Below are 24,265 nucleotides of genomic sequence, written 5' to 3'. Positions count from 1 at the left end.
TTTGATTTATTTCCTAATTCTCTTCTTGAGTTTGCATCTATGATCAACAACAAATCATCTGCATATGCATTGCTTCCAAGCACTTCAGGATCTATAGTCAATTGTTCCAACAGTTCCTCTAGCATTACATCCCAGAACATAGGTCCACATACTGATCCTTGTGGACATCCTTTTATGATATGTTTTGTCTTTTTTCCTGTTGGACAGCTTAGGCTTGCATATCGGTCTTGACAGTAGTTTCTGAGACTTCCGTACAGATTCTTTGGACATCTCATTCTTCGAAGTCTTTCAAAGAATGACGGCCACCAAAGATTGTCAAAAGCCCCAAACACGTCTATAAAGATCATTAAAACATACTTTTTTATGCTAGGATAAGCATATATACGTTCACAAGGGACAGGGCACTTGAAGAAGAAGATATCAATATTTATCATAATAAATACCCGCCCAAAACATATAGCACTGCCACCAAAGAAAGGAACTACCTATGAAACAGGTAAATGCTAGTTGTGCAGCTCTTGTTGGCTCTTGATTTAAACAGATTCTGGTCACGTCTGAAAAAAGCACAAAATTCCAAAACTTTGTGATGGGAACTTGGGAAGTTCTCGGGCGCCATGTTGTAACGAGTAGTTCTTTCATTGCATCAGACTCAGTAAAACACAGGTTAAAATAAAATAAATGTATGGATGATATTTATCATCAAGCAGCCAATCGCGTTCACTGCTGGACATAGGCCTCCCTCAGTTGTTTCCAGTGTTCTCTATATACAGTTGATTCCCTGAGTCTTTACCCGTGTGTCATCATTTATTAAAGCATACGAAATAAGTCGATGATAAGTCGGAAATTGAAATTTACTAAACTATCAACAGCAAGTCACTTACTGTCACTTGCTGTTGCGTTTAGGAAATTTCAATTTCCGACTTATCATCGACTTATTTCGTATGTTTTAAATGATGACGCACGGGTAAAGATTCAGGGACTCAACTGTACACTGGGTCACTTGTAGCCGCAGTTTCCCGCTACTCTTTTTATGTCGTCGGCCCATCTAGTCGGTGGTCGTCCTCGGCTTCTTTTATAGTTTCTGGGCCTCCATTACATGATTCGTCGTGTCCACCGTCCATCTTGTGTTCTAGCTAAGTGCCCTACCCAGTTCCACTTAAGCGTCGTAGCTCTTTTGATTACGTCTTGAACTTCTGATCTTTGCCAGATTTGTTGGTTTGCTGGGTGGTCTCGAAGGCTCACGTTCAGCATTCCACGTTCCATTGCTCGTTGTGTAACTATATTTGCGGATTTTTGCGTCAGTGTTAAAGTCTCTGCTCCATAAGTTTGTACAGAGAAAATACATTGGTTATAAACCTTTCGCTTGAGACACATTGGAATTGAACTTTTTAGAATATGGCTTAGTTTGCCAAATGCTGCCCATGTAAGGCCTATTCGCCTCTGTATTTCATGTGTTTGATTGTCTCTGCTTATTTTGATCTTGTGCCCCAAATATTTGTAAGTGTTTCTTTGTTGTATGATATTATTGTCAATAGTTATATTTCCACTCATTACGAGATTTGCCATAAGTTTACTTTTCTCAAAGTTGCTTTTTAATCCTGCTCTCTCAGACAGAGTTTTAAGCAAATGTATCATAGAAGCTATATATCATGTAAGTTATCTGCGATTAATACAACATCATCCACAAAACTCAGTTGATTTGATCTCTCTCCATCTATATTGATGCCCATATCTTGCCATTGAGTGTTCTTAAATATTGACTCTAGGGCTGCCGTGAACAATTTAGGTGAAATATTGTCTCCTTGTCTTACTCCTTGACCTAAGCTGAATTTTTCTGTGTCTTCCTGTAGTCGTATACTCGAGGATATTTATACATATACAGTTTAAACTTGAAATAATAAAATAAAATATCATTCTATGTTCGCCCAGTTCCGGAGAAAGCTCCCTTGGCGGACGGCCATACAACTCCGAATCGGAGATTGCGGTAACCGTTCACTCTACGGCTACACGGATTCTGTTCAATTACGAGCGGCGCATCTCTTCACTACAGAGTTCCACCACCCAGACTGGCCTACCTGTTCACTACACTTGTTATTCAGGGAGTCTAGAGTTTGATCGCCGCAAAACTGATTATTCTTCTTCGGTTCTCTCCTTAAATATACTCTCGGCTGCCCTACTTGGATGCCTCGGCCTCGGAGTAGAAGTGGAAATAAGTGGAGTTGCGCTGGTATCGAAGCGTGTGCGGTTCTCTGCTGTTAATCTGCTTAACGCCAGGCTGAAGGCCTATATCGTTACAACTTTTGAGGGAGTTGTATGTGTTCTTGAGATCACTGGAGGCGGTGCAAAACATGTCTAGGTTGTAGCAGAGGAACTGTTATTGGTCTTCTTCTCATTGTAGCTAACGATACTCTGACGCCTGTAGCATGCCTGAAGTTTTTTGAAAGCTGGTACAGACATAGAAGAATTTCTCAGAACAAAAATTCCGTTATCTATTCTGTTGCTCATTAGTAACTCGGGGTCTACCAGAGCGAGCTCTATTCTGTATCGAATTTGTCTCCAGAAACGTACCTACTTATTCCACATCCATGCGACATCACTCTGGGAAACACCTATTCTTTTCGCTACACATCGCTGTGAATGGCCTTCGCCTTCTTCAATTAAAACCATAACTCTTACGCGGTCCAACTCAGAAATTAAATTACGGTTCTTCATAAATCACGTTTTCAAAAATTATTTTATGTTCTGTTCTATTCTATTCTATTCTGTTCCATGATACTGTAAATAAAGTTATTTTTCTACAACCGTGTTAAAAATGCTACTTAGCACTCCATGCGTGCGTTAAAAATGCTACTTTAAGGCACTAGTGCTTTAATAGTTATTTTCCTAACAAGTGCAGAAAGTAATTCTTTTCCGCACGCGACTGCAGTTTGCCGAACGACGCGAAGCGGGAGTTCAGCAAGCAGTCGAGTGCGGAAAAGAGACTTTCTGCAAGAGTTAGCAACAATACTTTTTCTAAGAGTCTTTAAAAAATTACCAAATCTTAATCAATTAATTTAATTAATATGAAAATACATAAACAAATTAATTCTTTGACAAGGTTGTCAAAACCAAACTTTCAATATAATTAGTTAGCATGACGACGATCTTGGTTTCCATGACGATGATTCAAAACGACTGTTATTGTCTACCGGTTTGACTTTCGAATATTATGTCAAAATAATTTTATTTCATCGAATTGTCGCGTTAATTTCATTAAAACAGGAACACAATAAGATATATTTGAAATAAATTAGTAAATAATATCTAAATATTATAGTTTATTGCATGTATTATAATTACGTTAAGGCCATATTAACATATCTAAATTAACACGCGTGCGGAACCGTAAAAACCGCGTGCGGAAAAGTAACACGCGTGCGGAAAAGTAACAACGCGTGCGGAAAAGTAACACGCGTGCGGAAAAGTGAAACTTTCTAAACTAAAATGCGTGCGCGAAAGTAGACATTTTTTCACGCTCGTAGAAAAAATATTTTTAAGGCACTGCAGTTCGTATTGACCGTATAGACAATTTTGATGTAATGTCAAAAAAAATATAAAAATGGAATGTCAGTCACGTTCAAGTAAAAGTTTTTGTAGATATCGTCCTGTAATTACGTTTGTAGAAAAAATATTGTATGATATGCGTGTTAAAAAGTACATTTTTAAGGCACTCATGTGAATTGCAGAACTCGCTATCGCTCATTCTGCAAACTTTCACATGCGTGTCTTAAACGTGTACTTTTAACACTTATATCATAAATAACTATTATAGTATCATGCATGATACTATAAATAAAGTTATAGTATGTATCGTATATTTATGTATGTTATTTATAGTATCATGGTATCATGTTCTGTTCTATAATTTGTTTTTCCTATCGTGTTTAGATTTTAATGTCTTATCTAATTTTTTATCACCTATTATCTAAGGTATTTCAAAAGAAATGAATGATGTATTGAAATCTGATCCATTTACATTTTAAATATTCTTCTTCTTTTTCTTCTTTTTGAGAACACAAAGAGCCAAAATACATTTATGTTCTAATAAAGTTTTAACAGTTGGTTTTACTGTATACTGTCATTAAATATCATAACCTGTCAATCTGTCAGTGTCACGTCAGTGTCAAATATTCGAAAATTTTTAATTGTCACATTTAAAAACAATATCCTGAAAAATAAAAGTTGTTTTTTATTTAGTTTTTATATAATAAAATATGCCAAAAGTACGACGAAGTAAGAAACCTCCACCTGAGGGTTGGGAACTGATAGAACCCACATTAGACGAGTTAGAACAAAAAATGAGAGAAGGTAAATTTGTAATAAAACTGCTTTTAAGACTCTTTTGAAGCTTAAATAACTTGAAAGCACAGTTTGTGGAAGTTTTGAATGTGTTTTTATCATTTTAACCATATTTTTTATTTGAAATGAATTTCGCCTATTGTTTATTTTCTATACAAAACAAGATTTTGTGAACTCTAATATTGTCCTAACAATGATTTAAACATCAATTATTTTACTTTAATTGTAAAATTTCTGCTATGATAACAAAGAACTGTTTTAGCATTGATACAATCAACTATTATTGGTAACAACACGTCTTGATTTCTTTTGATGCAAAGGTCATTGTACATGCATCTTCTGTATGCTCTGTTCTGTTTAAGATGTTAAATCAGCCATTATATGTTAGTTTTTCTGTTTCTGTTAGTTGTAGTGAACTATGCTTATTTACGTTCAAAACATGTTTGTATTTTGTGGATCTTGGCCTGTTCTAAAATCAGCTTCAATTTCATCCTATCATTCTCCTTGGCTTTCCAATTTCATATTCTCACTTGTGTCATCTCACTGTCTGTTCCTCACTCTAGTGGGTGTATAAATCTGTTTTGATGGTTCCATCTTGTTCATTCTCTCTACAGTGCCGGCAAAAAAATCTTTACATTGACAAATAAATCACCAAATTTGAAGACAATTTGCATACGTTCTGTCTGCGTTTGGAGGGGAGAGTAGGGGAGGGGGGACAGCGTACTTACGACGGCAATTATCTGTAGTTTACGGACCACTTGGCTTATTTAGGGTATTCTACACGTTTGCACTGTAAACAGTTGGCTTTGTGCGGGTAGTCAGTGTTAAACTTATTCTCATTTACCGCGTAAAGTTTGAGATCGTCAAATTCTAAATTGAACTGACAAATATGGGTCGAAAGAAACTCACAAAAGAGGAGAAGGTTCGTGCTTTAACATTACTGGAGAAAGGAGACTCTGTAATTACCGTAGCACGTGATATTGATGCTTCAAGAGGGGCTATTTATCAACTGAAACGTTCATCTGCAACGTTTCAGTTGATAAAAAGCCCCTCTTGAAGCATCAATATCACGTGCTACGGTAATTACAGTCTCCTTTCTCCAGTAACGTTAAAGCACGAACCTTCTCCTCTTTTGTGAGTTTCTTGCGACCCATATTTGTCAGTTCAATTTAGAATTTGACAATCTCAAACTTTATGCGGTAAATGAGAATAAGTTTAACACTGACTACCCGCACAAAGCCAACTGTTTACAGTGCAAACGCGCATAATACCCTAAATAAGCCAAGTGGTCTGTGAACTACAGATAATTGCTGTCGCAAGTACGCTATCCCCCCTCCCCTACCCTCCACTCCAAAGTCAGACAGAACGCACGCAAATTGTCTTCAAATTTGGTGATTTATTTGTCAATGTAAAGATTTTTTTTGCCGGCACTGTATGTGGCCTAGCCACTGCAGCCTGTTTAGTTTCATATACCTACCAATACTAAGTTCACTATAAAGGCAGTATAGCTCAAAATTATAGCACCTACTCCATAACCCATTTTCCCAGTCTAAACATTCTTCATTGATTTTTGTTAGTGTCAGTGTCGATGTTTGAATAAGTGAGGATAGGCTTCTGTATATCAATATGTTCGTTCTTTTTATGACTATGTTTGATGTTTAAAGTTTCTTTAATCTATGTAGTCTTTATTTCCTAAATATATATAAATATCTGTTAATTTTTGCAGTTATTGTATTACTTTGATTGATTTGTGAGCCTAATTTTTAGAGCAGTATTCCTACCTAATAAATTTTTCGATTTAAATGTGTATATTTTTTGTTTTCAGTTGAAACACAGTCACATGAGGGTAAAAGGAAAAATGAATCATTGTGGCCAATTTTCAAAATCCATCATCAAAAATCCAGATATATATTTGATCTTTTTTATAGAAGAAAAGCAATCAGCAGGGAACTATATGACTATTGTCTTGGTGAAAACATTGCAGATAAAAATTTAATAGCGAAGTGGAAGAAGCAAGGATACGAGAGTCTTTGTTGTCTAAGATGTATTCAAACGAGAGACACCAACTTTGGAACAAACTGTATTTGTCGTGTACCTAAATCTAAGTTAGAAGAAGGAAGAATTGTTGAATGTGTGCACTGTGGGTGCAGAGGTTGTTCGGGATAGTTTTTAGTTGAATATTTATGTTGGAGGACTTATTTTATGGGTGGTTTTTATTTAATTTTGTAATGAATAATTTAACGATCAATAATTACTATGACAGTAAATTCTGAACCAAGATTTCATTTGTTTCATTTTAGTGTTTAAACTTAAAAATGGTCTGTATAGTGAAATTGACGCTGATAGTGCAATATGGTTAAGATAAGACAATGCTTTTCTGATGGAGAATAAACGCACATGATTGTCGGCCTTCACCTGATATGTTGATTACTCACTCAAGAGCTTCAGACAGGACTGCTTGCATAAAATGCATCTCGTGACAGTATGAGTACAATATGTTATATCATATATACAGTAGAATAAAAAAAAAGAGTGTGGCTGATAGAAGTGTGTATTTTCAGATGGAAGACGATTTGCAGAAGTTTTTCACAGATGCACCGGACAGTACATATTTATTTTTGAAGGTAGTAGCCATTTGCAATATCTTTGGCTCTTATGCAATTAATTATGTGCATTTGATGAAGAAGTATTTATTATTGCGCCCCAAAAATGTAAGTACAGATCAAGTTTTCTTACAGTTTGATAAAGGGAAGTGCACGAATCAAGTAGTTGGTATTAATACATTTGGATCATGTCCCTTGCAAATTGCATGTCATCTAAAATTGGATAATCCTGAGACAAACTCGGGACATGCCTTTCGAAGTACATCCGCTACAATTATGGAGAACAGTGTCATCAAAATAGATCAAATCCAACTACAAGTAGGATGGGAATTGACAGCTGGGGCGACTGGTTACATTCAAGAGAGTATTGTCAATAAGAAGAAAGTTTCAAAGATTATTGGGCATGCCATTAATGGATGTACCTCATTGGCTTCCAAGAATATCGGTAGTATTAATTTGAACAGCATTTCCTCTGCTTTAAAAAACCGAAATACAAATGTTTCAAACAATACCAACTGTACTTTTTACATTCATTTAAAAGATTAAGGGCCGGTACTTTATGTCCCGGTTAAACCTCAGTTAGCTAACCGGGGTTTAATCGGGACAGAAAAGTACCCCATAGGGCCTCTTGCGTTGTAATAAAAGCAATTATAATTATTATTATAATTATTTATGAATATAATAATAAGTATAATTGCGTTTATGTCTATGTTTTGCATATATTTCTGTCCCGATTAAACCTCGGTTAACTAACCGGCTGTTAACGGAGACATAAAGTACCGGCCCTAAGATTTCCAAATATTGCAATAAAGCTTTTGAAACATTTATTAATATTATTTTATTTATTTGACGTTACAAGGTATATAAATATACTCCTGTCAGGTCAGAACCTTTATTAAAAATGAACATAAAACTTTTTACATATCGATAGCTTAGTGTGAAAACCTCGTAAGTATTTCATTTTACAGGAGAAACTTAATTTCTGCATACTATAACTTAAAACAAAAAACTATCTTTACATATTTTTGATTCTGAATACCTTTAGATCATTACACATACATTATTCATATATATTTTGGGTTAGCATATGCAGAAATTAAGTTTAAAGTCACTCATGTAAAATTTTCTGTAAAATGAGATACGAGGTTTTCACACTAAGCCATCGATATTATTATCTAGTTCTTAGAGAGTACAAAAATATATCTTTTTTCATTTATGCACGTACACTAATATTGTAGAAGGCGCAAAAGTCGAAGCCACGAAAAATGATGCCGGACAGTTAATCTCAGGATTGGGATATCTGAAACAAAAAAATTGTACTGCATTTGAAAGAGGAAGGTTTCTTACGTGACAATTTACCACAATTTGACCAAAATAAAATATTTTTTAACCATGAAAACTGGTGATTTTTTCACAAAAATTTTTCAAATTTCCGTAATATCTTTCTTTTCCAGAATTTTTCACTAATGGTGGTAAATTGTCACGTACAAAATCTACTTTTTCCAATGCCGTACAATTTTTTTGTTTTAGAGATCCCAATCCTGAGATTAACTGTCCGCCATCAGAACTACTTTTTTTCGAGGCCTCGATTTTGGCACCCTCTACAATATTAGTGTACATGCATAAATGAAAAAAGATATATTTTTTTGTATTTTCTAAGAGTTAGATATAATTGTGTAAAAAGTTTTATATTCATTTTTAATAAAGGTTCTGAGAGAAAAAATCTTGAAAAATGCTTATTTTTGGTCTTTTAAAGTGTACTAGTACCTTAAAATTGTTGTTGTTGCCATGGTAACTTAAAAACACGTGCGTTTTTGAATTTTAAATTTTAACACACTGAGACGTACCTTAAATAAACAAAATGGGGTACCAATAAAAAAAAAATTTGATATTTTATTTTTATTATAAATATGTCAGATTTATAAAATTCAATCACGGTAAAATGTAGTATTAAAAAAATTATACTTTTTAGTAATTAATATCTAAATAAAATATAAATAAAAAGCAGTGTCTTTTTTATTATTGATTTTTAAAATATATTTATAATTAAACTAAATAACTATCTTCATAGTTTTCCCTTAAAGTAAATAAGTTATCCAGGCACTCTTCATAATCATCTTTTTCTATACCGCCGCCTAAAAATTGATGAAACCTAGCTATTTTAATTTTCCTTGCTGCTGTGTGTAACGTCTCTAACATTTCTCCGATTTCAGATCCACTATGTAAACCAGCTAATAATGGTATGCTTTCAACTCCTACAAAAAAAAATCTGTTTTAACAAAAAAAAGCATGAAGAAATGGTAAAAAAATTTGAAGTTTTATTTCCAGAGAAATAAACACTATTCGTGGTTTCTGTTACTTGCAAACCAAACGAACGATAAATGAAAGAAGACACGGGGAAGTCTAAAATTTGCACTTCACTACTGGTCTCTTCATCAAGACAAAAATCCAACGAAGTCTTGTTCTCTATACTCAGATAGGAGTAAATTAATATAAAATGGAAATTGCGGACTTCTAATATTTCAATTCGTTCAGTGAGGACCATAAATGCGCTTACGTTTCACCCTCATTGGAGATCATCGAAAGGGTATACAGTGTGTCTGCGTAACTTGGAACCATATGGGAAACTTTTTTAATATCAATTTTACGAAAAAAAGTTATTCTTCATAAAGTGCTCTACACAGTCTAAAACCGAAGATACAATGATCAGGTATCAAATTTTATCAATCGTATACGAGGTATGTCCAAAAATATGAATTTCGCTCAAGAGTAAAGTGCTTTTATATTTCACAATATCGAAAATTGTTATTAAGAAAAGTTGTTTGTAATTAAAAATTATGTTAAATATGCATTTACACTCTTCTAATTGAAACAAAATTTTTGAAAATTTTCCTCAAATTACGGATGCCCAACATCATTTTTATTTAAGATAACTCCGTTATTAATAATTTTGCGAAAAAAAGTTATTATTTATAAAAATGTATGAATAGTCAAAAACTAAGATGCAATCATACGATATCAATTTTTTTCAATTCTATATGAGGTACCTATGTCAAAAATATGACTTTCGCTCAAAAGTAAAATACCTTTATAGTTCACTATATTTCAACTAGAAGGATGCCATTGCATATTGAAACATAGTTTTTAATTCTGAACAACTTTTTATAATAACAAATTTCGATATTGTGAAATATAAAGGTACTTTACTCTTCAGCGAAATTCATATATTTTGACATACCTCGAATAAAATTGACAAAATTTAATTATAATTTTATCTTGGTTACTAGACTATGCAAAACTTTTTTTCGTAAAATTAATAATAACTGAGCCATCATAAATAAAAATGATGTTGGGTGTCCGTGATTTGAGGAAAATAAAAAAAATTCAATTAGAAGAGTGCAAATGCAGATTATAACATAATTTTTAATTACAAACAACTTTTCTCAATGACAATTTTCGATATTGTGAAATATAAGGGAACTTTACTCTTGAGCGAAATTCATATTTTTTGACATACCTCGTATACCTTTGATAACATTTGATATCTGATGATTGCGTCCTAGGTTTTAGAATATGCAGAGCACTTTATAAAGAATAACTTTTTTTTCGTAAAATTGATCTTAAAAAGTTTCCCATATGGTTCCAAGTTACGCAGACACACTGTATATGGTTACCTCTAAGACTACCCCACCGGTCTTATTTTTCTGAATTTCATATCATTTGTTGACATCTCTACTGGTAACCGAGAGATATATTTATGAACAAAAACACTGTTTTATTTTCAGAAAAACTCCAAAAAGCTATTGTAAAGGTCGCCTCATATTATAATGCACGTCGCGTTTTCGGCACGTAACGTTTCGTTTGCGAAAAATATAATTTAATGGTTTTTAAATTGAACCATTCATATTGTGCGTATAAGACACGTAACGTAGCGTATAAGACACGTTACGTCTGCGTTCGGTTCATTCGAAAACAATATTTTTCGGATGTTGACAGCTACGGGTCGTTTTCCCCTCGTTGTTTATTTAGGTATTTCTTTGAATTTGATACCGAGTATTTAAACCGGTCAGTATCGTCGCCCTCGCTAGCGAAATTATTCCTATTCGATTTTTTGCACAAATTTACTCAAAGAGAGGTTCTTATAACATATCCACAGGGTGCCAGACGGTGCCGTGGTCGAAAAATTGTTTAAACAATCTTTTTTAAACAAATTCACAAAAATATTTTTTCATTAGAGCAATATTTTTTTTAGAAAATTCCACACCTGTAATTTTGAACCAATCAAAATACGTTATTTTGACAGATCACCATGGCAACGGAGGTATTTTATCGGAAATTTTTTGCTCGTGGGGTACCCAACAGCGAATTATAGTGGAAATTTTTTGACGTTTACAATAACAGAACATTTTTGACAGACTGGTTTTTATTTGTTTATATAATTTAGTTTTGATTCATTTTCTATCACTTGTAGTTACTCAAAACTTATGTAAAATTGAAGAATATACTATTTTCTATCTTGAAATGGTATTCCCATGCAACTACAATGAGTAGAAATTACGAATTTGAAAGCCTAAATAATTGCTGACAAAGCTATGGCGCGCTATTAATCTGTTCATGCAGCTTTGGATTTTCAAATGCAAATTTGGTGTGGAATTTTCTTACCGAATACCACGCGAAGTCAAATTAATATCCGGAAATTTTTTTTTGATCATGAATATTTTTAGAAAATTTCCCTCGTCTGTGACTCGGGAAATTTTCAAAATATTCATGATCTCAAAAAAATTTCCGGAAATAATTTGACCTCTAGTGGTATTACTAGTGATAATTTGGGTAATTCTGAGCAAAAAAGGTTTCTTGTCATTTTTCTCTAAAATTGCGAAAATGGCTATTTTCAAGGCTTAATAACTCGATTAAAAATTATTATTATGAATTTCAATAAGTGACCAAATCAAGTTTCAAACAACTTCTTCAAGGTCCTGAAGAGATTTTTGTCATTATTTTATTACAAAGCTGTTATTTTTAACTATTAACAATTACCGCTATAGTCCAACTGTATCGTCGCCCTCGTTAGCGAAATTAGATTTTTTGCACAAACTTCCTCAAAAAGAGGTCCTTATATAACACATCAACAGGGTTCCGGGCGGTGCCGTGGTCTAAAAATTGTTTAAACAATTTTTGTTAAACAAATTCACAAAATTAATTTTTTATTAATAATTTAATTAAACCCAAATTAATAATAATTTGAGTTATTCTGGGCAAAAAAGGTCTCTTGTGATTTTTCTCTAAAATTGATTGTTGTCGAGTTATATGGCCATTTCCGCATTTTTGCAAGATACGTTTTTTGCTAAGAATAACCCAAATTATCTAAAAAAAAATCGTTCGTAATGAAAAAATTATTTTTGTGAATTTGTTTAACCCTCTACCGCATACGAAACCTTTTGTGGTTTTAAAATTTCGAAGTATTGTAGTATGCATAATATTTACTGCCCATAGAAAATTCCGACTGCATCATAACGAATACTCATATTATCCATATGTATGTTTGGTTGCCTACCAGTCAAGAGAAAGATCGTTATAACCTCATTCATTCGTACACATGTAATGAAAGTACGGTAGCTTGTGTAAGACTCCACTTTGAAGTAATATTTTTTATCGAAATAGTGAATTTATTTGTGGGAAACAATTTTTTGGAGAAAGTAAGTATTATTTTTTATTGTATAAATCTTTTTCTACATCGAATTTCACTTTACAATGTAGGTTTATGATGTCATCTATTATCAAACCATATATGGTTTCGTATGCATTCCGTCTAAATTGGTATAAATCAGTAAAATCCATAAATGGTTTCGAATGCATTCAATCTTACTTTAGTTACAGCATTTATAGAAAAATTATCATTTGGTTTTTGTTTTCAGAATGGACCCTGGGAAGTTTTATGGCTCGTCTAGATACGTTAACTGTATTCCTGATGATGGAGATCTAAGTGAAGACGATGTTGGTTCAGATTTTGATCATGAGTATATTCCTGATAATAAAGAACTAAGTGAAGACGAATTAGGTTCTGATTCGGATGATGAGTATATTCCTCGAAGTCGTCATTCCCAGTCTGATGATAGTGATAGCAATGAACAAAGCAATTTGGATGAAAATCTACCTGGTTGCTCTGGTATAAATAAAATTGTCAACAAAAAAAAGAAACCTGAAAAATTTTTATGGAAATCAGGTCATTTGAAGCATTTTAATAAAAGTGATTATCCATTTAAAGGCGTTACAGAGCTGCCAGAATGTATCCTTGAGTTAGAAACTCCTGCAGATTTTTTCTTGTTTTTGTTTCCAAAAGAATTAATATCCATGATTGTTGAACAATCAAACATAAAAGCCCTGCAGGATAACATAAACAAACCTGCCAATAATAGCGAAAACGAAATGGAGCAATTCATAGGAACTGTAATATTTATGTCATTGGTGAAATTACCATCATCGAGGCTTTACTGGAGTGCAACTGTAGGTCAACCACAAGTATTTGAATCTATGACCTGCAATAGATGGGAAATTATAAAGAAAAACCTTCATTTTAGTGATAATAGTAACTCCGTTCCTGTTGGTAATCCAGGCCATGATAAACTGTTCAAAATTCGGCCTCTATTAGACAAGATTATACAAAGACTTTTATTGGTTCCCAAGGAGGAACATCTAGCTGTGGACGAACAAATTATCCCTACGAAATGCCGGCACCACCTCAAACAATATAATCCGGCAAAACCTCACAAGTGGGGATACAAAAATCAAGTACTTAGTGGTGTATCAGGTTTTAGTTATGACTTTGACATTTTTGCTGGTGAACAAAGCAATACTTTTCCAAATGGAGCGCCTGATTTAGGAGTCAGTGGAAATGTTGTCACTAGACTGACAGAGACAGTGCCGAAGAACGTTAATCATAAAATATTTTTCGATAATTGGTTTAACAGTCCAAAATTGCAAATTTATCTTACAAAAAATGGATTGTTGCCTTTAGGTACGGTTCGATTAAACCGTGTTCCAAATTCAGGAATCCCATCCGAAAAAGAACTAAAGAAAAAAGAACGTGGTTTCATTGTAGAAAAAGTCGCCCTTGTTGAAGACGTAAACATAAGTCTAACAAATTGGTTCGATAACAAGCCAGTAAATATGTTATCAACTTACGTTGGTAGTGAACCTAGAACCACAAAACGTAGATTCTTCCGAAAAGAAAAAACATACAAAGAGATTCCATGCCCTCAAGCTGTTGAAGTTTATAATCAGCTTATGGGAGGAGTGGACTTATTAGACTCGATGCTGGGGCTTTACAGAATCCAACTAAGATCAAGAAAATGGTATAAACGAATTTTTTTTCATATGTTGGATCTATGTGTGGTAAACGCTTGGATACTTTGGCGTAGAAAAAATGAAGAAAATTGCTATATGCCATTATTTGACTTCAAACAAGCCGTTTCTGAACATTTATGTAAATCTGGAAAGTCACTACCAAGAAAGAGAGGTCGTCCAGTAGCACAAAATGGGACTCCAATGTCTGGTGGTCCAGGAACTCCAACGTCTAGTCGTCAAGGAACTCCACCTGTGTTAACCAATGGAAGGACCCCAACACCAACGAAAAGAGCAAGAAAAACTCCCGCAAGACATCAGGAGATACCATTAAATTCTGTGCGTACAGACAACATTGGACACATGCCAGAATGGCAAAAACTTCGCCAACAGTGTCAAATATGTACAAAAAAAACTTACACCAAATGTATAAAGTGTAAAGTATTTTTGTGTTATAATGAAAAAAGGAATTGTCTATTACAATTTCATAACTAATACGTATTTTTGTATGTTAACATTTTATTAAAATATGTTCGTATAATGCATGCGAAACCATATATGGATTTTCAAAAAATCTTACAGTTTGTAGTTATTGCATATGAAACCATATATGGGTTTTCAAAAAAACTTTTATATATAGGACTAAAAAGTTATTTTTAATGTACTAATGCCTTTTCTATGCCTTAATAAAAATCATAATACATAAAAATATTTTTTATTTCATGTTTGCAATAATTCATGCAGTAGAGGGTATAAGAATTGTTAAAACAATTTTTTGACAAGGGCACCGCTCGGCACCCTGTGGATGTGTTTGTTATAAGGACAGTTGGACTATAGCGCTAATTGTTAATAACTAAAAATAACAGCTTTGTAGTAAAATAATGACAAAAATCTCTTTGGGACCTTGAAGAAGGGGTTTGAAACTTGATTTGGTTACTTATTGAAATTCATAATAATACTTTTAATCGAGTTATTAAGCCTTGAAAATGGCCTTTTCGCATTTTTCAAATTTTTAATCGCATGTAACTCGACAACAATCAATTTTAGAGAAAAATGACAAGAGACCTTTTTTTCCCAGAATGACCCAGTTTATCTAAAAAAATATTGCTCGAAATGAAAAAAATATTTTTGTGAATTTGTTTAAAAAAAATGTTTAAACAATTTTTCGACCACGGTACCGCCCGGCACCCTGTGGATATGTTATAAGGACTTCTTTTTGAGTAAGTTTGTTTAAAAATATCGAATCGGAATAATTTCGCTTGCCGGGGCGACGATACTGCCCGGTCTAATTTAAAAAGTAGTTTTCGAGGCAATTTGTCATGTAAACATGTGTTGTGACAATAAACACATCTGCACCGCACCAAACTGAAACCAACGTAAACGTTCTATGTATAATAATGTGAATGGGCAGTCCGATTGCCGGTCTGCAAACGCTACGTGCCGAAAACGCGACGTGCATTATAATATGACGCGACCTTAAAAGCTAATTTTTGGAATTGGTCATTCTTTTGCCCACTTACCCACCTTTGCCACATTAACATTGTGTTATAGCCCAACTGATCCAAAACCATTCACCCGCGGGCAGAGACAGGATTTATTTAGGTTGTAAAATGGTTGCAGATGAGACTACCGATTATAAATACAGTTCTGAAGCCCTCCATTAGTTAATGAATAGAATCACAGAAGTAAGTCAGAGATACGGACTTTCACTAAACACTAGAAAACAAAATGTATGATGATCTCTAAGAAGTAGCAGCAATTTGGACGAATCAGTGTGAAAGGTCAACAAATAGAAAGAGTAAAAACATTCACCTACCTTGGTACGAACATCAATGAAAATTGGGACCATTCCCTTGAAATCAAATGTAGGATAGAGAAAGCAAAATATGCATTTCAAAAAATGGCTAAGCTATTCAAATGTTAAGATTTATCAATACCCATAAAAATCAGGTTACTACGATGTTACATCTTTCCTATACTATTGTACGGAGTTGAGTCTTGGACTCTCACAGACGCCACCTGCAAGAATCTTAAAGATATCTTATACCGTTTTGCTGAGAATACAAAAAGAAAAAGATCTGTTGACCACAATCAAAATCGAATACCTCGGTCATATCATTAGGAACAGTGAAAGATATGGACTGCTGCAACTAATCTTGCAGGGAAAAGTAGAAAGAAAACGAGGACCAGGAAGGCGAAGGATTTTCTGGCTAAAAGATCTACGTACGTGGTTAAACATAACAACAACAAATCTTTTCAGAGCAGCAGTGTACAAAGTACAGATTGCCATGATGGTCGCCAATATCCGAAACGGAGAGGCACTACAAGATTATAAATATAAAAAATCATTATACTTACTTTGATTGCCAGACACATTTTCGTTTATATATCCATTTAAACCAACATTATTCTTAAATATTCGTGGAAAAGGATTTTTCACTGTAAGAGGATCATCCGCTACAGTTACATTACTAGCTGTGGCGTCAGTTGAATATGACAAATACATTGATAACATTTCGTCTACCGAAGAACATCGGTAGGCAGGCAACTCTCTTTGTTTACCAGCTATATTTTGAGCCTTTTTCAATTTGTCTTCTCTTACACCTCTTAATGTTATGTGTTGCATATTTCGGCTGGTACCTGAAAAAAAGACATAACATTATAAGGTCACATTGTAATATTGTTCAAAACCAATCACTTTTATTTATTCTTTAAGAATTACTATATTGCTCTTCCACCCCCAATAACCTAATCAAACAAATACAATCTGAAAGAAGGCTCTGAGACGAACTATAACACGAGACTAGCCAAAAGGACTAACGGGAGGAATAGAAGGAAAGAAAAAGACGGTTAGACCCAAAATATGAAAAAAAAAAAAAGAAATGTGTGTGTACTTTGTACGCACGTAAGAAGTTATACTTCTATTATATAATTTCAAAGAAATAAATATACTTAACAGGTTATTTGTATTTTATTTAAATATTAAACTAACTTTCTTACCTACCACTTTTAAAAATTTTTTATTAAAACGATATCAAAAATTTAAAAAAAAATATGAATCGTCCGGGATTTGAACCCGGGACCTCTCGATCTCGGCTCACACGCTCTACCACTGAGCTATATTCCTTTTGCTTTGACAGGTTACAAGATTTCTCATACATACTGACAAATTTAATAGACCAAGTGATGAAGTGAAGTATACAAAAATACTTTAAATTAATATACTTACTATTATTATAGAATATTTTATTCCCGAGGAAGACAAATCCAAAGACACAAAAATTATAATAAATAATACATTTACTAAAAACACTAATATATCCTTTTAATGACTTATTTGCGCTGACAGCGCTGATACATACATAACTGGAAAGATTAGCAACGAACTACATACTGTCTGTGTGCGCATGCGCCCGGCATTATAAAATTTCACTCTCGATCGTAAAGAAGTATAACTTCAATAAAGCAGCAAACAGGAAAGTACATAGTACCTAAACCAAGCCATGAGCCGTCTAGCTAAATTATATACATATACAAATGATTATTAAAATTTACCTATTTCACAATTAGGAGTAATACTTTGATAGAGTGGTCCTTGCCATTTATCCAAACAATCGAGTAGGTCACTTTTTTCGTGTATACGAAACGGCATTTGTACACTGGCCGCCACAAATTTTCTTCCGTTCTGAGTTAAATCTGCACTTAAATCTTTCAAAGTAAAAGGTGAGTTTTTCAGCCTATGCTTTAATGTTACAGTGTCCAATGCAGCTGCTAATATTGCACTAGAGTGGTAGGCCAATTTATGCTAAAAGAAATGAGATTATAATTCATTGATTATAATGGGTAATAATATACTAATTTAATATAGCATTAAAATCAATTTGAATAGAATAGTTTAATGTGAATTCAACGTAGTGATGTCCCGATTTATTTACAGCTGCGGCCATTGAATAGTTTACGGGTATAATATTCGGGTAAATTACATCCTTTTTTGTACGAATACTTTCTCTCTCTGCGCACTCCAAGCTCCGCCTTGTCACTAGATCCCTGTTTGATTGTATTCTTTTTCTCATGATCATCTTTCAGTGCGTCACAGTTTTTCGATTTCTTTCTAACGCATTAAATTGTATGTGACAGAAAAAAGGCACGTCCGTGATTACAGACATTTACAACATTTATTCTAGTTATTCTAGTTGTCGATAGATGGCGCCATAATAAAAAAATATTTTTTTTTAATTAGATAATAATATTACAAATATAATCTGTATAATTTATAAGACTATAGAAATCAAAGAAAATACCATTTTACAAATGCAAGAAACACATTTGATTTGTTTTTATTCCAAATTGAAAATAAAATGTGACAACTGTCAGATTTAACTAAAATGTCATGTTAGAATAAATGTCATAAATGTGTATTATCACGGACTTACCCTTTTTCCTATCATTTGTTACGCACTGAAAAATGCTCATGAAAAGGACAATACATACATATCTAGTAGCCGATTTTTTAAAATTTTTGCCTCGTTTAAACTCACATTTTACGTCAAAGTGACATTAATTGCCAGTGGCGAACCCAGAATAGGTTGATTATTATAATTAAAAATCAAAATAAAATATATAATATATATTTTAGAAAACGTAACAAAATGGAAATTATAGTAAGAAGCTTTTTTGAATAATATTGATTATGTTCTTAATAATAAAATCTATTTTATATTAAATAATGATAAACAGTAACACAATTAATATTTGGTGGAAGCCCCATTATTGATAATACAACTTTGCAATCTTCTGGTAATAGATAAAACTAATCTCCTCATGTTATATTCAGTAAGCTCCTATGATTCAATTGTATCCTCATGCCTGCTCAATTGCTTCCTATGGTTCAATTTTATTCCATGGCCTAAGGTTTCTTTCATTGAATTTATTTGTCAACTCAGCCCACACATTTTCAATGAGGTTAAGGTCTGGACATAGGCGTAACCAGGGGGGGGTTTTGGGGGTTGTAACCCCCCCCCCATTGGGATGTACTTTGAGCTCTATACGCTTAACACCATAGCCCTCAGAGACCTTCCAGTAGTTGTAACCCCCCCCTTAGGATCATCCTGGTTACGCCTATGGGTCTGGACTCCGGGAAGGCCACGGAAGAATATTAACATGAGTTTCTTCCAACCATTCTCTAACAATTCTACTCGTATGCACCGGGAAATTTCATGTTGGAAAATTAATTTGTTATTGGGGAATCTTTGGATCACTGATGTCAACATGTTCTCAAAAATATAATCCTGTTCATTTTTCTTCTTCAACAGCCCTTCAAACAAACGCCCGGGCCTTCAGTACTTATCTATTTTCATACAGTGGTAATCCCTTCGTCCTCCACTATTTCTTAAATGATGAGTAAACCGTTCATCGCACCTGTGGTTTCTAGGCCTACAAACTCTTAAATGTTACAAAGAAACACCGAATATCCTAATGCATAACAAGAATATTCCTAAAAATGATACGATGATACTGTAAAATATCTTGGATTACACCTTGACAAGGGGCTAACATGGAGAACACACATCTGGACGAAGAGGAAGCAATTAGGAATAAAATACAAAAAACGCTGGACGGAAGGGCCGGCCGAGAACTTTATCGTACCGATCTATTATCGTTATGGTACTAGATACTGGCATTCTATAAAAATAACAAAGTTACTCGTTATTTTGATATTTTAGAAACACCTACTGTACTTAAAAGTATTTTATGGTTCTACGCATCATTAATTCCTGCATTTGAGAAAATGTTCGATGCCATATTTCGGGGACACACTATAGATGTGTAGATTATTGCATAAATCAATAGAATATTGTAGTCATACTTTCATTTCAAATAAGTTCATTTTTCTGAGAAATTAATAGTTTACAATATTTGAATTTCATTTTATTTCGATTAGGCCAGTCAATGCGCGAGATTAAGAACAAGATATTATCTCCAAATTCTATCCTACTGCATGGATTTTAATTAAATTTTGGGAGTAGCCCAATCTCCTAATTCAAAGTCTATCCTATACACTATGGCGCTTTTATCATGGGGGAAGTTCCCACCACTTCTCAGGGGTGAAATATTTTTATTTTCGAATTACATGGAGAAAAAGGAAGATTTTTAAGAAAATTTAAAAATTCATTCTATAATTTGATCACATTTTTTACAAAAACCATTCATTTTAAACCCGTTCAACTTTTTGAAAGTAGAAATAACACTATATTAAAAGGTATTGTAGAAGGAAAACAATGCATTTAAATTATGGTGGATGGGAAGTTAAATGTATATATACTTTTCATTTTTCCTTAAAGTACATTAGACATATATTTTTTGCACCATATCTCGCTTAGTTTGTAAGTAACCGACATTTAACGGTGCTCGTTTTAAAGGCCTTTTCAAACACTACAAAAGGTGTTGGTAGCATTATACACCTAAAACCTACCGTTCCTCTGTTATTTCAAGTTGAATACACCAATTTGAGCATGCACCAAAAAACAAACTATTTTCACCTACCATATCTCTTTTTGTATTATAAATAGAACATTTACGAAGGAACGAATCTCTTTATTATTTATAATCTAAAAATGTTTTATATAGTGTTTTTAGTTCGATGCATAGTTTTTAAGGTATTCACAAAAAATCCGTCCGACAAGGTGTCATTTTTCAATGAAAATGGCCAATTTTCAACTACGCATAACTCAAAAAGTATTGAGTTCTCAAAAAAAAGTATAGACCAGTTTTTGCTTAGAAATAGGTTATTTAGCCACTTCCGTGCTTATTTTGACCAACAAATTTTCCACCCCCTTGAAGAAGTGGGAACCGGCCCAAGATAAAAAGCGCCATAGTATATAGGGTAGATTTTGTTTCTTGAGCTATTCCCTACTTACTGTGAAAATATCAAGTACATCAATGTAGTAGGATAGAATTCGGAGCCAAATACCCTCATTGACTGCCCTACAATAATGCTCTGCTATGAACGCGTGAGAGAGGACACAAAAGATTATAGCAAAATTTCTATTTACCGTAACTTTTCGAGTTTTTGAGCTACAGCAATGAATTTTATGTCATTGGAAAGGTAATTTTGCATTCTTTCAAAATATGTTAAAATATACAGGGCGTATCTAAAAAAATTAAGATTTTTTATTCATTTCCGGTTCAACCGGAAGCCATATTTTTGGTAAAATTTATTGCGTTAATAGATAATAAAGTACCATATATGTCTGCAAAATTTCAAATTTTAGTTTCTATTAAGAAGGAAGTTACGGGCACTCGAATATTTTTTTATAAAAAAATCATAACTCCCCTCCTATGGGGAGTTAAGATATATGACTAATGTCATTCAATTTACTGATAGGATATCAAAAATATATCAAAAAATAAAAAAATTCCTTGGAGCCATTTTTGAGAAAATCTAGTTCAAATTTATGTCAAAATTTGACCCCTTAAATATAGGCAACCCGTAACTTTTTCTGAAAAACGATAACATCCTTCTTATAGCCCCATCTTTAGGGTATATAACGACTTTATCAAATTAAACTTATCTTAAACAAGTTTTTAGATAGATAGGGAAATGTGTCGGGTGGGCGGTCGGCCATGTTGGCCGCCATTTTGAATTTGGAAATGTCAAATTCCGTATTTTTATTTACCTATCGATGAGCTTACTTTGAGTTGAATTTCATTCATTTCGGTCAAAATTTGCAAAAATGGGCCCTAAATAACCCCCCTATTTCGGCCCCCCTTTGAGAGGTTTTTTTTAAAAGCTTAGTTTCTCGACAAAATTCTCTTAAACTTACTCATACCGAATTTCATGAAAATCGGTCCAGTAGTTTTTGCTGGGCGGTGGCGACATACGTACGTACGTACATACTTCCGACACGTTTTTTTTACTTTATCGTACTATATACGTAGTATAGTATAATAGATAAAGTTATAGGATCGTGCAAAAAAAATTTTTTCAGATTTCACTTTTTTTCGACGTTTTGAGTCCCCCTGAGTCTAAAAAGCAAATAAAAAAAACATGTCGGAAGTATGTACGTACGTATGTACGTACGTATGTACGTACGTATGTCGCCACCGCCCAGCAAAAACTACTGGACCGATTTTGATGAAATTCGGTATGAGTAAGTTTAAGAGAATTTTGTCGAGAAACTAAGCTTTTAAAAAAAATCTCTCAAAGGGGGGCCGAAATAGGGGGGTTATTTAGGGCCCATTTTTGCAAATTTTGACAGAAATAAATGAAATTCAACTCAAAGTAAGCTCATCGATAGGTAAATAAAAGTACGGAATTTGACATTTCCAAATTCAAAATGGCGGCCAACATGGCCGACCGCCCCCCCGACACATTTCCCTATCTATCTAAAAAGTTTTTGAAGATAAGTTTAATTTGAAAAAGTCGTTATATAGCCTAAAGATGGGGCTATAAGAAAGATGTTATCGTTTTTCAGAAAAAGTTACGGGTTGCCTATATTTAAGGGGTCAAATTTTGACATAAATTTGAACTAGATTTTCTCAAAAATGGCTCCAAGGAATTTTTTTATTTTTTGATATATTTTTGATATCCTATCAGTAAATTGAATGACATTAGTCATATATCTTAACTCTCCATAGGAGGGGAGTTATGAATTTTTTATAAAAAAATATTCGAGTGCCCGTAACTTCCTTCTTAATAGAAACTAAAATTTGAAATTTTGCAGACATATACGGTATTTTATTATCTATTATCACAATAAATTTTACCAAAAACATGGCTTCCGGTTGAACCGGAAATGAATAAAAAATCTTAATTTTTTTGATACGCCCTGTATATTTTAACACATTTTGAAAGAATGCAAAATTACCTTTCCAATGACATCAAATTTATTGCTGTAGCTCAAAATCTCGAAAAGTTACGGTAAATAGAAATTTTGCTATAGGCTAAGGCTCCACGGGCGAGAAATTGACGCTAGCAGTAGCCGTAAAACGAACTTAAGGTTCCGCGGAACGGAATAGGAATAGCCGAACTGAACCGACTACGCACAAGTCCTGTAGTCGGTACAGTTCGGCTATTCCTATTCCGTTCCGCGGAACCTTAAGTTCCTTTTAGGGCTACTGCTAGCGTCAATTTCCAGCCCGTGGAGCCGTAGCTCTTATGTGTGTCCTCTCTCACGCGTTCATAGCAGAGCATTATTGTAGAGCAGTCAATGAGGGTATCCTCATTGATCCCATTCCTCATTGATCCCAATTCCATCCTACTACATTGATGTACTTGATATTTTCACAGTAAGTAGGGAAAAGCTCAAGAAACAAAATCTACCCTATATACTATGGCGCTTTTATCTTGGGGCGGTTCCCACTTCTTCAATGGGGTGGAAAATTTGTTGGTCAAAATAAGCACGGAAGTGGCTGAAGAACCTATTTCTAAGCAAAAACTGGTCTATACTTTTTTTTGAGAACTCAATACTTTTTGAGTTATGCGTAGTTGAAAATTGGCCATTTTCATTGAAAAATGACACCTTTTCGGACGGATTTTTTGTGAATACCTTAAAAACTATGCATCGAACTAAAAACTCTATATAAAACATTTTTTAGATTATAAATAATAAAGAGATTCGTTCCTTCGTAAATGTTCTATTTATAATACAAAAAGAGATATGGTAGGTGAAAATAGTTTGTTTTTTGGTGCATGCTCAAATTGGTGTATTCAACTTGAAATAACAGAGGAACGGTAGGTTTTAGGTGTATAATGCTACCAACACCTTTTGTAGTGTTTGAAAAGGCCTTTAAAACGAGCACCGTTAAATGTCGGTTACTTACAAACTAAGCGAGATATGGTGCAAAAAATATAATGACTAATGTACTTTAAGGAAAAATGAAAAGTATATACATTTAACTCCCCATCCACCATAATTTAAATGCATTGTTTTTCTTCTCAATACCTTTTAATATAGTGTTATTTCTACTTTCAAAAAGTTAAA

General features: G+C 33.6%; 2 protein-coding genes across 3 annotated transcripts in view; one reads left to right on the top strand and one right to left on the bottom strand.

Annotated features, from left to right (window-relative positions):
• Positions 1 to 4,130: 4,130 nt before the first annotated feature.
• LOC126887650 (protein BUD31 homolog) lies at positions 4,131 to 6,618 on the top strand. Its single transcript, XM_050655266.1, has 2 exons — positions 4,131 to 4,347; positions 6,164 to 6,618. The coding sequence occupies exons 1-2, from the start codon at positions 4,254 to 4,256 to the stop codon at positions 6,502 to 6,504; spliced, it is 435 nt and encodes a 144-aa protein (XP_050511223.1). The 5' UTR covers positions 4,131 to 4,253; the 3' UTR covers positions 6,505 to 6,618.
• Positions 6,619 to 8,825: 2,207 nt separating this feature from the next.
• The window catches only part of LOC126887647 (protein misato), a 33,452-nt gene continuing 18,012 nt past the window's right edge, over positions 8,826 to 24,265 (bottom strand). For both annotated transcript variants that reach the window (XM_050655258.1, XM_050655259.1), the window contains exons 4-6: positions 17,838 to 18,087; positions 16,641 to 16,922; positions 8,826 to 9,196 (exon numbers count right to left, since the gene is read on the bottom strand). In XM_050655258.1, the coding sequence (XP_050511215.1) occupies positions 8,988 to 9,196; positions 16,641 to 16,922; positions 17,838 to 18,087 (741 nt within the window). In that variant the 3' untranslated portion in view covers positions 8,826 to 8,987. The remainder of the gene's footprint in view (positions 9,197 to 16,640; positions 16,923 to 17,837; positions 18,088 to 24,265) is intronic.

The sequence above is a fragment of the Diabrotica virgifera genome, chromosome 7 (assembly GCF_917563875.1).
Source record: "Diabrotica virgifera virgifera chromosome 7, PGI_DIABVI_V3a".
Classification (NCBI taxonomy): domain Eukaryota; kingdom Metazoa; phylum Arthropoda; class Insecta; order Coleoptera; family Chrysomelidae; genus Diabrotica; species Diabrotica virgifera.
The sequence above is the reverse complement of the archived record's forward strand: the minus strand, read 5'-3'. Positions and strand labels throughout refer to the sequence as shown.